Source organism: Vanessa cardui, chromosome 16 (assembly GCF_905220365.1).
Source record: "Vanessa cardui chromosome 16, ilVanCard2.1, whole genome shotgun sequence".
NCBI lineage: Eukaryota > Metazoa > Arthropoda > Insecta > Lepidoptera > Nymphalidae > Vanessa > Vanessa cardui.
The window spans coordinates 8,856,343-8,872,663 of record NC_061138.1 but is presented as its reverse complement, the minus strand read 5'-3'; the positions used below and the strand labels follow the sequence as shown (position 1 = coordinate 8,872,663).

At 31.9% G+C, this 16,321-nt stretch overlaps 2 protein-coding genes across 13 annotated transcripts in view; both read right to left on the bottom strand.

Moving 5' to 3' along the window:
- Window positions 1–2,991, bottom strand: part of LOC124536032 (protein phosphatase 1 regulatory subunit 16A) — a 43,447-nt gene extending 40,456 nt beyond the window's left edge. For 2 of the 3 annotated variants that reach the window (XM_047112426.1, XM_047112429.1), the window contains exons 1-2: window positions 2,285–2,368; window positions 1,035–1,126 (exon numbers count right to left, since the gene is read on the bottom strand). In XM_047112426.1, coding sequence (XP_046968382.1) covers window positions 1,035–1,126; window positions 2,285–2,290 — 98 coding nt within the window. In that variant the 5' untranslated portion in view covers window positions 2,291–2,368. Of the gene's footprint in view, window positions 1–1,034; window positions 1,127–2,284; window positions 2,369–2,758 lie in introns of those variants that run through there. The other variant, XM_047112428.1, reaches the window with a different exon arrangement.
- A 633-nt stretch (window positions 2,992–3,624) lies between these two features.
- Window positions 3,625–16,321, bottom strand: part of LOC124536236 (sodium/hydrogen exchanger 3) — a 42,189-nt gene continuing 29,492 nt past the window's right edge. For 5 of the 10 annotated variants that reach the window (XM_047112731.1, XM_047112730.1, XM_047112727.1 and 2 more), the window contains exons 12-20: window positions 16,121–16,271; window positions 10,650–10,790; window positions 9,697–9,787; window positions 9,193–9,279; window positions 8,343–8,543; window positions 7,587–7,640; window positions 7,295–7,474; window positions 6,538–6,886; window positions 3,625–6,389 (exon numbers count right to left, since the gene is read on the bottom strand). In XM_047112731.1, coding sequence (XP_046968687.1) covers window positions 6,197–6,389; window positions 6,538–6,886; window positions 7,295–7,474; window positions 7,587–7,640; window positions 8,343–8,543; window positions 9,193–9,279; window positions 9,697–9,787; window positions 10,650–10,790; window positions 16,121–16,271 — 1,447 coding nt within the window. In that variant the 3' untranslated portion in view covers window positions 3,625–6,196. The remainder of the gene's footprint in view (window positions 6,390–6,537; window positions 6,887–7,294; window positions 7,475–7,586; window positions 7,641–8,342; window positions 8,544–9,192; window positions 9,280–9,696; window positions 9,788–10,649; window positions 10,791–16,120; window positions 16,272–16,321) is intronic. The other 5 variants (XM_047112734.1, XM_047112733.1, XM_047112735.1 and 2 more) reach the window with 5 other exon arrangements.

Below are 16,321 nucleotides of genomic sequence, written 5' to 3'. Positions count from 1 at the left end.
GAAAAACATCGTGAGGAAACCTGCATGTGACATATTTCATAGAAATTCTGCCACATGTGTATTCCACCAACCCGCATTGGAACAGCGTGGTGGAATATCTTCCAAACCTTCTCCTCTAAGGGAGAGGAGGCCTTTAGCCCAGCAGTGGGAATTTACAGGCTGTTGTTGTTGTTGTAGTTTGTTAAACTCTTGAATTGTCAATACGTGAAATTTTGTTTAGATTTGCCATGCGTACCTAAATAAAAATGACATTATGTACCCTACATTACATCTACACAATACCTTCTTAAGTACATGCGAACCTATGGACGAAAACTAGTGTATTAACAATATATTTGTGTCTGTGCTTAATTGTGTTAGTATAATTATATTTAATAGATGTAAGTATATGTGTATAAATATCTTTATCTTTAGTCCTGCTGTGATATATGTTAACTGGACTATTAATGTGCTCATCAACATTCTCATTAAGTTCACATAGTGCCTGATTCATGCGACACCTGCTCCATGAATAATATAACTTTATATAAGTGAATGTAAACAATCATATCCATTAATATATAATAGACAAAATCTCTAGAATACACTGATATGACAGCATTTAAATAGCTATTCTATTCTATTCCTTTCTTTTGTTTGTATTTTGTAAGGATAGCATGTTTTGTTAGCTTCTTGCTAGTTCAAAATTAATTTAAATTTTCTTTCGGTTTCGGCGCATAACACCGCCAACTTCATTTCTTAGATTAATTTAATCAATGATCCTCGTGTTTTTTACACTTACTTATTTAGCCTTAAAATCAGAACAATATTTTGAGGTAGAACGAGTTATATGTGAAGACTATCAACCAGATAGTTCACATTCAAAACCATAGTAAACAATCTGTTACATATTTTAATGAGATTCTGATGAGACGATTTCATTTTTTGAATGCACAAGTAAAAAGTTCATTTCACAATTTCTTCAACACATTGCTATATAATTATTTTTAAAGGGTATTTTAGCTACTCTTTATTAATAATCATAGAAATCTTACCTTCGAGCCAAGTGGAGCCTCTCTTGCGTGGTTAGATGCTCCACCTGAGCCATCTCGGCTACCAAATCCGAATGCTCCATTCTTGCTGCTATCTAAAGAAATACAAGACATGCTTTTAAGTAAACGACGTCCATTCATTAATATTTCAATTGTTCTTTTTATTAACTAAATTAATTTTTTACTAAATAACACAGTATTAATTATTATTGGTAATCTTATGTTCAATATATCTTATGTTTTAAAAACAAATAATTTATTTCTATTAATCAACATTAGCCATTGTAGTTTTTTCAGTATTAAACTTTATTAATGTTTGTTTTATATGGGTATTTTATTGATCAAGGTTTTTTGTATGGATAGGTTTGTGCTAGGCTCCGATTTTGATTTTTCAAAAGAATTAATCTGTAACTCGGTCAAGATAGGTAAATAAATTATAATCCTAATTAAATGAATACTGCCATTCAACTTAGTATTAATGCAAAGTTATATGTATCTTGATATACCTACCTCCAAACTACTACTAGATACTATAAATTATAAAAATATTCATTAAAAAGATTGTTAATAGCAGTGATGATTTAATAAACATAAATTAAAAGTAGTTACTTTATAGAACTATAAAACATAGATATATAGTTGGTAAATTGAATCATAGCATTGCTTTTTGAAATAGATACACAGCTATAATAAGTAATATAGCCTTATAAGAAAATCAATACAATTTCCTTATAGTCAAAGTGATAAATAATAGTTTTAATGCACTTATCTAAACTCATATTACACAGGGGTAATATTTGTTTGCTTGTATTTAATAAGTGTAATATTAGAAAATAGTTAATAGTTCAATAAATAGTTCAATAGATATCATACTATTTACTTTATTAATGAACTGTACTCATCCAAGGCTGAGAGAGGTCATTAGTAATCTTTATTAAATGAAATTATATCACTGAAATATATAAAGTGAAATAAGCAATGTTTACGGTTTCTTTGCATATGATATTCCATCACTTTGTATTTTTATTTCATTTCCATAAAGAGAAGGTTGTCACATTTATATGGTTTATAATTTGTTCTTTTCCTTGGAATAAATCATGAATTATTATTATTTATTATTATAAAAGATTTCATTTGCATCAATTACTTCAGAGATTAGTTACACTTATGACCACGCATAATATATACACAGTTTAGATAAAGATAGTTTAATTTAACTTTCACCAAATATAAAAACATAAAAATATAATTACATTCATTGTCGAGTTCAATACTGTTTATTATGTACACATAACAACTGGTAAGAATAAAAAAACTGATAATCATCAAATATTTTATAATAATTTAAATTAAAGTAAGCTCAATATTATTTCTTTAAATTTTAATTGTAAAAATCAACGGAATCGGTTTTTTTGTAGGGAAAACTCAAGAATGAAGAACACTTGTTGATATCTATCCTGATAAGATTAGAATCCATGATAAATAAATGGCAATAGAATTCATTTTGTTCGGTGGATAGCTATTAGAGATAGGTGGAAGTATTTAGTTATTGTAAACAAGTATAGTCTTATTAACTTTAATAAAAATCGTAAACAATAACAAAGATTTAGAAAGGTCCCTTTCCAATAAAAAAAGTTGACGTATGCAAATTCTACTTAAAAAGATTCAAGCTCTGATAAAAATATTCAAAAGCCCATTTACTCATTATTAATTTTGATGACACTTACCGCTTTAATTATTTATTTCAATGCAAAAGTATGTTTCATTCTTGACTTGATAACTTTACCACTCATAACACACATAAACAATTAGCTTAACACATAATAGTAGTGAAATAATTAATGTTTAAATCTTAACATAAAGGTTTACAGTTACGCGGCATTTTCCGTTATTTTTCATGAAAATTATAAACAGGAAGAAAAACTACTACACAACAAGCATACGGACTAGTGAGCGGACAGCGAACTACAGATAAATTATATCTTTAGAACATATGTCTAACTGATCACGTGATAAGAATCGTCCAAAAAGTTATTTATCATTACGTAAATAGTAGTTAAAATCGAAGTATATATTACCTAATTAATAAATTTATGAAAGTTTTCACGAAATAATTTAAGATATTTGATTTTTACTTTTATTTTATTTTACATTAGATATATCATTCGCAACGCCATCTAGTTAAAATTTCGGGTAACTTCAGAATATTCTAAAAGGCGGAAAATTTAATATTGTATAAATATATAAGTTAAAAAGGCACTACTTAACAAGTGTTCTCTCATTTTAAATGGTTTGGAGCTTACTCCACGACGCTGATCCAATGAGATTTGGTAGATATATGTAGCAGATGCTCATCCGCCACGTGTAAATTTACTCACGACGTTTTATTTCACCGCCGAGCACGAGATTAATTATATACACAAATAAAGCACTATCTTTCAATGTTACTTGACCTGGAAGATCTGCATCATCGGTGAAGATTTTCAACTTGTAATATCAAAGCTCGTTTAAAGATAATGTAATAGAAAAACTCCAGCAATTAAAAGGAGGTTGGAAGCTCTAAAAAAATAAGAAATTTAATAATAAGATAAAATTCAATTCATATCATTTATTTCAAAGAAATGCTTTACAATCTATCGTTTAATTAATTAATTAATGATAGTACAACAATATTAAGATCATTTGAACAATGAGTTGTGGTTATCTAAGCTAGGCACTATTTGTTTTTCAATTGACACACCATAGTTCATGAAAAGCTTATTGATATTAAGTAGGTACACTTAATATTCTAGTTTAGATGTTTAATAAGGCCATATCAAATGGCTTGTAGTAATATTAAGTGCGCCCGGTGATTAATTTTAAAACCTATATTATGCTTAAAGCAATTGTTTATTTTTATTTACAAATTTGTTTAATAAAATTTACAAATGTATGTAACACCTCATTTGTTAATGTTAAATTTAACACAAAGAATATGTTTATTACAAAAAAGGTTTTACTTAAAATAAAGAAAACAATCTATTACAATATAATCATTGCACAAAAACGTTGCAAATACGAAGACGGACAACAATAAAATCGTATAAAAAGAAAAAAAAGATACAAAATATTTCAAATATTACTTGTAGATAGTTCATTGTCGAATAAAAAAATACGTTCAATGCATCTAGTATTTATCGTATTTTTATTTCGTACTTCTAGATTCAAAGCACTATTAGATCTAGCAGTGTAGCTGTAATATAGCTTTCAATACTATGTTGTAATTACAGGCTTGAATATATCTGTATTTAAAACGAAATAAATAGATACATTCGGCGAAATCCGGAAATCATCGGGTGCTTAAAAATTAAGACTACCGCTATTGTCGAACTTCTAACTATATTTCAACTTTTTATCTACGCATTAACATATTTTTATCTTACTTTCTTAGGTAGAATAAATACATAATATAAGAACACTATTTACAATAAATATCACAACGCCCGTGATGACAATAAGTAAATTAAAATATAATCACCTACATACTTATTACGTGCTTTTTTTGTCATGCAACACAGGCATATGAAATAAGTACTTCAATATTATATTCGTATTAAAAAAAAGCCGCATACTATTCAATATAAAATCATTCATTTTCTGTCTGTTGAAACTTTTCAGTTTAAGAAATTAAAAAAAAAAAACTTATTTTTTTCGTGTATTTTTGCGTCACTAGCCTTGGTGTACGTAGGTTTTGTGGTTAACATGTTTTTTTCTTTTTTAATTTCATTTAAAACATTTTTTTTATTTAAATAAAAAAAACACGAGCGACAACAAAAAAATGTGTTATTTAACGTTTTAAGCTTACACATATCAACTTTATAGGTACCTATAGTGATTTAACTAAAATCGTTTTAGGCCTCTTGATGAGACTAAAATTCGGACAATTGGTAGTTATTGAATGAAAATTAAGAAAAAATATATATGTACTGGGTACTAGCGCTATTATTGTACTAATTGCCTTAAATGTAATTATAAATGTTTCTTAATTGATCTAAGTACACAATTAAATTTTCTAATGGCAACAATATAACGTTTAGACTAACTAGCTATTATCAAACTTACAAGCACTTTATTGAGTTTAATTTCTAACTTAAGACAGATATCTAACATTGTGACGTCACATTGCCAATGACAGTAATATTAACATACTTTTTAGGATTCCGTACCTTAGAGTGAAAAGAATGATCCTTTATAAACTTATTTAATAACAGGGATATTTAACGTTTAACAATTGTATTGAGTAACTGCTTTTCTTCACTCCAGGTACACTATTTAGATACAACCATTGTGCTTTATTCGTAAAATAATTTGAAGTAGGTTTTTTTTACCGCGTTATCCAATACTACAAAGCCCAATTTGTTTTGCAGTTATTATGCCATAAAAATCAACAATATTAGCTTAAATTCAGTCACTGTATCAGTAGAAATTCAGAAGTTATTATTGAATTATTAATTGAATAACGATTATTATCTACATATTATTTATTATATATACATCACACTTAACCATATATGTATTGTCATTGGCAATTGTTGCCATTTTTAAAAATAATTTGAAAACCGCGCTACTTTTTTTTGATTAACTACTGTTTTCTATATAAATATTATTATCTATTTTTATTTGATTTAAGAATATCACCAGTTGAAAAATTCATATTTATTAAAAGAGCATAGAAAAATACTGAAGAGTATGAACTGCCTACCAGCATTTTGTTTTTATTGGTATGATTCATATGATTGTCGATAAAAAAAAAATCTATAACGTAAGTAATATTGTTCACTCGAAAATACTTTAACAATTGAGCTTAACTGCATAAATTGTATTTGCTAGTTTCATACAAACAAAAACCAAACGATATATGCGACATTTTTGAGACTATTTTATTTATTGTTTATGATAATTTTCCATCAATCGTCAATGCGTGATAAAACATAATATGTATATATATTTAAGACAGAGATCTTTACAGTACTGTGCGTCATATTTTTTAGCCCAAAAGGTCTTTGTTTGATCACAAAATATTCTCTTACATACAAAAATATGAAAGAAATCTTGAGATTCAGCACCTACTCTAGTGTTCTGTATTTAAGCAGTGGCAACCTATCTTGGTCACCACGGCGGCGCACTCAGGTGTTCTCATCTGACGATTCATCAGACGAGGAGCTCGTGAGGAGATTAGAAGCCATGGTGAGCTGGCGATTGAAGGGTTCCCGGGGTAAACTCTGCTGACCCAGAGCAAGTCGTCGGACACCCATTCGCTCACTCTCAGGCAATGATTTACTACATTTCTCTTCGGTTATCGCATCACGTGACAAAGACCTGAAATGTACAACAAAGTACATTACTAAAGTTACTAATCTTAAACTATATCAAACAGAATTGAAAAATGCTGAATTTAAGTATTACTATCCTTAATCAATGAGGTTTCTAAAATAAGTTTTTATAAGATGTATGGTTAATGACATACCCCGTCAGTTCCAGCATTGATCCTCGTCTACACTGTCCTCGATGTGGACCCTGCATAATACTAGCCGGTCGCGACGATGCACCGAGAGGATCTGAATGAGCCACATCTTCCATCAGTAGAACCGAGGGGCCACCGAGACTTGTACTTCTTTTCGACAACAAACTTGGTCCTTGCTTCGGTTGCGAGTATAAAGATTCTCCTTTCATAGATGAACTATCACCTTTAATAGAATCGGCTTTTCCTTCCGAATCAGAGGCAATTGGTAGCTCTGCGGCTTGCGTTGAACTAGAACTCTCTCTTCGGAAAAGACCTATGATAGATTTCGGATGTTTTGGCTTCTCTATACCACCTATTGGGATAATGAAGTGGGTAGACCAGGGTTGAGGGAAAAGTAAGGGAAATAAAAAAGTATGAGAAGATATCGACATAATATAACATTAATACATTTGAAATTTATTTATTTAATTGTAGGATAAGTAGCTACTAGTATGTAGGTATATTAAAGTAACTCCAAAAAAGCTATTCAAATTAATCAAGTATGTATTCACAGGAATGCCAAAATTAACTAACGTAAGGAATTATAAAGATTTAATATGTTTAAGTTCAATTAAATTATATTGTGGGGGTGCTAAAAAGTTCTACTTATTGACATGAGTACCATGCATACAGTCATAATAATTTTACCAATAGTGTGGTGGTGTACACATTCGCAAATATTGTCTTTAAAATTATTAAATAATCTTGATTTAAAACATACCTAGGAAAGTGGCAGAGGGTGAGCTATAAGCTAAGTATTCTTTATTCGATGCCCAGGAGGGGAACTCGGATTGCTTAAGGGCGGTTGTCCCTTCAGCTTCCTCTCGTTTCCATGGCAACATTGTCTCTGTAGCCGTCGGAGTGGCGACGCGGGCTTGTTCCGCTACTGTCATATATGTGTCTATACAGAATGAGATATGATCCCTTATGTAAATCAAGTTCATTTGACTACATTCAAAAACATACGAAAATATATATTTAAAAATAATGTCTTGTGATTTATAATACTCTACCATTGTCATCCGACATTCGCCTCTCGTCCTCTTCAAGAATATCTTCATTGGGAACTAAAAGAGAAACAACAAATTAATTTCTTCCTTGAATATAGTAATGTAATTACCGCATGCTTCTAATATTTGGCAATGGTCGCGGAAAATGCATTTGCTATTTTGATATTGGCAATAATTCAAACGGAAGTTTACAAATCATATTCAATGCTTTTGTTATTAAATTAAAATTTTAACGTATAATTTAACTTTTAATTATATAACATAAGAAATAAAATTGTTTAAAAGACAAATACTTACAATTCCCATGCGAATGTATTTTAAAAAGTTTCATTAGTCAAAATGGAATTAAGTTGATCTTAAATGACATATTTTAATAAATGTTTATGATAATATACTATCTAACGTAATGCGTCTTGTGTATAATAGAAGAAAACCAAATGTACAAGAGAGTATTATTTAAAAAATATATATTAGTTACAGTTTTATATCATAGTAAGCAGATATAAGTAACTATTAATTCTTGTGCTATTGGTTTCCTTTTTCTATGAGATTAAAACAAACATCTACGAGAGCACATGTAAATTAGAAGGACATCAACATGCGAGGGAATCTCAATTTTTGTTGGTCAGATGACCAAAAAAGCGCCGATACTATATAACAACAACATAAAGACATAGCTCAAGCAATGCGCTTTAAAGTAAACCTTTGGTCATCCAGAAGCGAACAATTGTTGAGTTAAATTTTTGTTAATACACATACCGAAGTTATACGTGGATCTGTCCCTTCTCCACGGTAAAGATTTCTCAACGGCTGTCGGCAGTATCTCTTCAGGTGTTTTAGCGTACTGTTTTACGATTCTCGCTTTCAGAGGATTGAAGCCAGGCAGGTTAGCCAATTGATTTAGAAGAGAACTACTATTCTCTTTATGCGACGACGTTGGACTGACTTCATCGTATCCAGCTGATAATTTAGTATCGCCAGTTTTCGAGAGTATTTGTTAGTTTGCGGTGCCACATGAAGTTGCCAGAAGGGAAGAAAACGACGATCAAACACAAAAAAATGGTAAAAAGCGGATATGAGCAAGTGAAAAATACGTATAAAAGGGTTACGTCACAGAGTTCATACTAGCAAACTTAGCGGTTTCGTAGGTATAATTAGTCAATTAAATGTATAAAATGAAGACACACACGCGATCAAAAAACAAGCGACTAAGCTATCAGTTTGATTTCATAATAACTTTTAATTTAATCGTTAATAAAATAATTTATAAATCGACACTTTCAACATGCTATCATTCCCATATAAATAGCTGTGTCAAAAGAAGGTTTTATTTATAATTTTTAAATACGTACCAATATGTTAATCCCATAAAATTTTAGTATAATTTGTTAAAGTAAGTAAAAGTAAAGTGTAAAATAAGTAGCAAACAACAATTTATCCACAACAACAAGGTTATCTGAATTTGAACATGTTAAGAAATTAATAAATGATTCAACTATTGACGATAAACGTCTTTTACAGACGTATTTAATGTTCAAGAAACATTCAGTAAGAGAAATGTTCAAATCCAAAATAAGGATATCCGACGTATCACATGCAAAATACCTACGGGATTTTGCAGTGAATGTTATACCGCCATCATCATTCTCCCGACGTGGCTGCTCATCATCTTCTTGCAATACTTCATCAATGTAGTCTGTTGACAATACATTATGACTATGATTGAAATTAATAACCAAAATGTATATATCAAAAATCATTTATGAATCTTACTTGACATTAGCGTTTACATCTCAATTTCAAATATTTTTATGTACAAAGATATTCGTGTTGGGCATGTTTCAATTCAAACACATCAAAGACAATTGAAATGATCACATGTATGCAACATAATATAGCGTGTGTGATATACAAACTCAAAAATTTGCAATATAAGCTTCGTGATTTAATAAAATAAAAGCGTAAGAACAAAAAATTTAAAAAGCGACTAGGAAATAAATTTGTCGCAAATTAGAAAAAAATAATTTGTGCCTGCAAAAAAAAGAATATAAATTCTGATCCCACACGTGCATGCGACTGACACTCGTGTTAGTATTAAAGAATTATTAAGTACCTAATCTATAATATTTTTTTTTACCGTGCGTGAACTGTTTGGCCGAACCGTTTTGCTGGAATTCGGGGAAAGTTACATGATTTTTTCCATCCTGTAATAAAAAAAAGTTTGATATCAAAGATAATAAATATAACAAAATAAATATTACAAAGTGTTACACAAATACAGCAATCTTATTTCAGATGTAAATTATCAATTGCAATTTTACAACAACTATATACGTTATAATCAAGAGCGTTTCTTGTGTGCAATATACGTTGTACATATTATATTCATGTAGACTTCGTTAATACGTGGTTAATCTCTAATCAGGAAAAGCACAATGAAACGACTCTACTAAATATCTAACCTCTTATCTGAATACACGAGAAAAAATGTGATAAATTAGTATATGGTAATAAATTGGCGTCCAGAAGTTTTAATTCGCATTGCTTTCGTCTTATATATTTATTTTATCGGAAGGCGGACCAGAAAATTAACCATTTTATTGTAAGTGGTGACCACCACCCATAAACATGGTGCTGTAAGAAATGTTAACAATTCCTTACATCGCCAATGCACCATCAAACCTGAGTGTTAAAACGTTATGTCCCTTGTGCCTGTAATTCCATGGGATCAACCATCCTTTAAACCGAAACACAACAATACTGAGTACTGTTTTTAAACGGTTTTATTTTGGGGTAGAATTTCCGATTATAGATGCGTACCTACGCAGACGGGCACAAAGCCCTGGTACCGAGTAATTGGTTTGTTTGTATCGATGGCCGTTTGCTTAATTTCAGATTTATGATTTTACATATATGTCGAATTAAAGCGAAATATCTCTTATAATTTATCTTTATTTAAATACCCAAAAAAGATCAATGACCGTAAAAGTAAGGTTCGGTACCTTACTTTTTTTAAAATTAAACACGTAGGTGTTTTTTCGAATAAACTAAATACTATATACTCACTTGCTTGCCTCTCTTACTGCGCTTATGGTGGTGTTTACGATCGCCCACTAGCCTGCGTATATTCATATGCGTTTTGTAGTTAACCTGTGTGCCCAAATCGCGATCGTTTACGGCATGTCGGCTGTAACTCAAACGGCGGTGCTGGAGACAAATATAAAATAAAAATAAAATAAAATAAAAAATAAAAATAAAAATAAAAATAAAAAAGCCTTTTATTTCTTACTTAAATACAATGTTAGTTTTACTGTTTTGTTGTTTACGGTATCTTTTCTATTATAGTTGATTTAATTTACTTTACTTATCTAATTGTATCGCTAGTTAACCTATTTAATTTAAATTTTACTAATTTATGATTTCTTAAATTTAAGCAAGAACCCCTGTTAGGGTAAAGGCCTCCTCCAAGGATTGCCATTGTTCCCTGTTGAGTGCTATTTGGCCCCATTTTGGGCCAGCGATTTTTCTGATATCGTCTTCCCATCGTGTCAGTGGTCTTCCTCTACTCCGATTTCCTAGCGGGCCTTCCCAGAATGTTGCCGTCACGGTCCATCTTTGATCTGTAAGCCGCGCTACGTGACCTGCCCATTTCCATTTTAGTTTTCGAGCGTAGGTCAGGGCATCAGTAGCTTTAGTAATGGATCTTATTTTTGTGTGACGTATCTTGTCAAGTTTCTTTACCTTGAGCATACTTCTCTCCATTCCTCGCTGACAGGTGGTAATTTTGTGCCGAGCTTTGACTGTGAATTTCCAGGTCTGGCATGCGTATGTCAAACACGGCAGAAGGCTAGAGTTCATGATCTTAGTTTTCAAACTTGTGTGCATGTTACTTTTAAAAATTTCTTTTAGACTCCAATATTTATTCCATGTTTGTTGAATTCTTCTTTCTATTTCTTTGTCGTTGTTTTCTTTATGAAAACTTATTGTTTTTCCCAGGTATATATATGTGTCTGTATATTTTAGTGGATTTCCGTTAACTTGTATTAGTTTTTTATAGCTATTTGTCATTGTCATGGTCTTAGTGAGATTGATTTCTAAACCTACGTCGGAGCTTACTGCCTGTAAAGATTCAACCATGTACTGCAGTTGTGAGCTTGTCTCAGACAGTATCACTATGTCATCAGCGAATCTAAGGTGACTTAAAAACGCCCCTTGTATGTATATTCCCTTTTTATTCCAGTTCAGCTTGCTGATGATGGCTTCTAATATGGCAATAAATATTTTCGGAGAGAGCGGATCGCCTTGTCTCACACCTCTCTTTATGGGGAAGCTTGGTCCCAGTGATTCTAGCTTTATTTTGCCGACGTTGTTGTTGTATATATTCCTGATGACATTTATATATACTTGGTTAACACCCTGCTCTTCCATGCTTTCCCATACGCTGTCATGTGATACCGTGTCGAAAGCTTTTTGGTAATCAATAAATGCGAGATATAGAGGTCTCTGTTGTTCACGGTACTTCTCTATGATTAGCTCTAAGGTGTGTATATGGTCCACAGTCGAGAACCCCTTTCTGAAACCTGCCTGCTCTACCGGTTGTCTGGCGTCGATCACGGGACTGATTCTTGAGTTTATGATGGCAGCGAAGACTTTATACAAACTAGGTAATAGACTTATCGGTCTATAGTTGCCTATATCTTTTGGGTCACCCTTTTTGTATATTAGAATTATATTAGATTCGGACCATTGTGTGGGTGTTTTAGATGTCTGTAGTATTAAATTGAATAGATGAGCTAGTGGTAAGGCCAATATTTCACGTGCGGCCTTTAATGCTTCGTTCGTGATGTTATCTGAACCTGGGGATTTTTCTATTTTTAACTTTTGTATTGTCTCTATAATTTCATATTCAGTAATCGCTTCGATATTATCTTCGCTATCGTGTCGCGTAGTTGTGTTAGTGCTCTTGTAAGGTGAATTTTTGGTTTGAGTGCTACCACTATATAGATTTTTATAAAAGTCGGTTGCTATAGTGATAATATCATTACGGTTGCTTACTTCTTTGTCAGCCTTCTTTAGCCCCTCTATCCAAGTTTTATATACTTTGAGGTCTTTGTGAGCCTTTTTTGTACTACCGGTGAGGTGTATATGTCTTTCTATGATGTCGTTTTTGTGTTTCCCGTAGTCGTATTTTATATATTTGTTTACTAATTTGTAGAGTGCCGCTAGTTCATTTTTCATAGAACGAGATTTGTTTTTGATTTGCTGTAACAATTTTCTTCTTTGTAGTAGTTCCAATGTTCGAGCCGACAATATCTTATGACGATTTTGTTCCTTTCCTGTTACTTGGGCTGATTTTAGACTACACTTGATGGCGTTAGTGATGTTGTCATAAAGGGTTTGTACTTTAATACTTTTCTGGAGATAAGATGTTTTTGATAGCAATGTTGACAAAGTTTGCTTGTAATTTGAGATTTCTAGTTCTGTTTTTAGTTGGTTTATTTGTCTGCTAATAAATTTGACTCTACTTTTCTTTTGACTTGATAGTTTCACTGTTGCTCTGATTATCCTGTGGTCTGACGGATAGTTTAAGTTCAAAGTACCAATGTCATGAAATATTCTGGGTTGGTTTGATAGTATAAAATCTATTTCATTTTTATTTTTCCCATTTGGAGATCTCCATGTCCACCTTTTGTTTGGCTTCTTTTTGAAACATGTATTTATTATAGTTAATTTATGTTCTAATGCAAAATCAACAAGCCTCTGTCCTCTTTCGTTTCTCTTACCGAAACCAAATTGTTTTAATACTATATGTTCACCCCTCTTGGGCACACCAATTTTTGCATTAAAGTCTCCCATTAGTATAACGATGTTGTGTGCTGTGTCCAATGCAGAGTTGACTGTTTTGTAGAATTCATCAATTTCGTGCTCGCTTGCCGATTCTGTTGGTGCATATACTTGTATTATGGTAACCATATAGCCTTGAAAGTTCATATTTAGTACCGCTACCCGCTCCGTTAGACCAGTGAAACTTACTATATTGTTTTTGTGCGCTTTGTGTATTATAAAACCAACCCCGTATTTGCCGGGTGTACAGCCTACATAACAGAGTATAAAGCTCTCGTGTTCCTCTATTTTAGAACCTAGTCGCCTCACTTCAGATATTCCTATGACATCGTACTTAATATCTTTTATTGCTTCATCCAGTTCTAATAAACGTTCGTATGACGATAATGTTCTGACATTGTATGTTGCAATATGTACTTGTAAGGACTTTTTATAGTTTTTGCACACTGTAGCAGTGGTAACTTCCTTTGGAGGGTTATGGTCGTGATCTTCCACGGTGACCAGCCGGCTTGGAAGATGTTGTTTATGTTTTGTTTTCGTTTTGTTATTAGAGAGTCCTGCGTAGGAGGAGGCGCTTGACTGCTATGTTTGCTTACTTTGAGCACTGCTCGCTTGTGTTGTCTTTTTGACTACGTAGTTTAGTATTCCCGGCTTTATGACTCCCTCAGATATACTATTTGACCTCTTGACATCTGATTGGGATACTTTATTTTTTTTATTTATTTGCGTGTTTTTTTCTGCATTTGATAAAGTGATATTTTCAGGGGAAGGAGGAAGTCTGCGTTTGTTGTTATTTTTACCACTAGATATTATTAGCTTATCATATATTATTTTCGCTGTATTTCCCTTTTCTCTTTCTAATAGTAGCTGCTCTTGTAGTTCTTTTCTCTTCTCCAGTACGTGCTTCGGATAGTCCTCTTTAATATAGTACTGTGTATTTTTTAAACTTTTTTTTTGTTTCAATATTTTAATTTTTGTTCCTAGGGTTGAGAAGGAAACTACTATTGGCCGTGGTCTGTCTTCCTTTTTTCCTACTCTTTTTATTTCTTTAATGTCGTAACAGCTTAACTGCACTGACAGATATTTTTGTACCCATTGGATAATGCTATTTTCTAAACCTTCGTATGACGATTCTTGCTCCTCGATGCCGAAAAATAACAAATTATTTTTTCTAGCCTGTTTTTCCAAAAAGTTAATTCTTTTCTCCTGATTTTCCACTATTTCTTTTAGGTAATCATGCTTTTTTTCCATTTCTATAAATTTTTCTTCAAACATCCTGCCTATATTTAGTGTGACTTGTTCTGTAACATTCTTTCCAGTTTCCCGGATTTCTAATCTTTGGTCTTCCAATTCTTTTGTTATTTTCTTTAGCGTATTCAGAATTTCCTCCATGACTTATGATTCTAGTTGTTTATTTTAATACAGGTGATGCCCTCTATTAGTGAGCCTTGAAACTAAATAATCACTTTAGTGATTTAGATTGTTCGTTTTTATTCTTTTAATTGTTAATTATGTTGTAGCACATCCACAGTTCCTCAGATGTCGTTAGCCATAAGTGTCGCTCAGGTGCTGCAGTCTGTTGGTACTCCTCGACATTAATTAGTTGTTATTGATTTACTCGAATCTCTGGTGTTGTTATTGAGGTACAAGTTGATGTAGTGTAGCCTTGTTCTAGTAGATGTCGCTGCGTGTGCAATGATGTTATGTTTGTGATAGCAATATGCAAGTCATCACTTTGGGTTTTATTTTATTTGTTTTCTTTTTTTTCACTTTGTTTCTGTAGCACTTTATTACACATTTATTGACTTTTAGTACACAGGAAATAGTCCAGCTTGAAATGGAATGTCTTGAAAAAACACAGTAATGTTCACAGTGTTAAAAATACGTATTGATGTACACTTTGTCTTCTTCCAGTAATTGCTTGCTTCTATAGTTTTAATAGTCTGACTTTTATTTATCACAAGATCACTTATCACTTTGACTTTGTATACGTTTAATATTTACCGATCAAATATCACTTTTTGTATATTTTCTTTAATAATTTTTACGGAGCCGATGTTTACCGTGGCACAGTAACGCCATCTCCAGATCGGAGACAAATATAAGGTGATACAAATATAAAGGATTTTATAAATTTATTGTAAAATGTATTGGATTAATGGACTTCGATAAATTATTTAGATTTCGATTGAAATGTTTTATTTTTTATTCCTAGAAATTATCAATTGCATAAACTGTTCTTGATGCAATGGTTATTCTCAATGCCTAATGGAAACTCTCAACGTCTTGAATGAGAAATTAGAAACGAAACGTAAAATCGTATTCTGTATTTTTGCCCTATAACATTTCTAAATTCGACGACCACCATGGTCGTCCAGTCTGTACACCGGTTTTCATAGCAATGCCTCTCCGAGTTTCTGGGTCCGATTCCCGGGCGAGTTAATATAAAAAAAGTTTATTACGTTTTTATGTTGTCTTGGGTCTGGGTATTTGTGGTACCGTCGTTACTGCTGATTTTCCATAACACAAGTCCTTTAGCTACTTTCATTGGGATCAGATCAGATCAGGATACATCACGTATGTAATGATATCCAATATTTATTTATTTATTTTATGTATTTATAATCTTAGCCGAGCTGCTTTCAATCGACCATGATATGATATTGATTAGTAAAATGTGTGTTAACACTTACGCGTCGATACGGTTTGCATAGTTCTTCAGCAAGCAAATGGTGAATCCTAGCGTCTGTTAAATCCTTTTTGGACGGATTATATTCCAATTCCTGCATATCGATATTCCAAGTTGATGAATCTAATTGAGTAAAACTCGGGCTGAAACATTTACTTTATTGAAAATAATTAAAATATTTCCATGCTAATAGTATAAATATTAT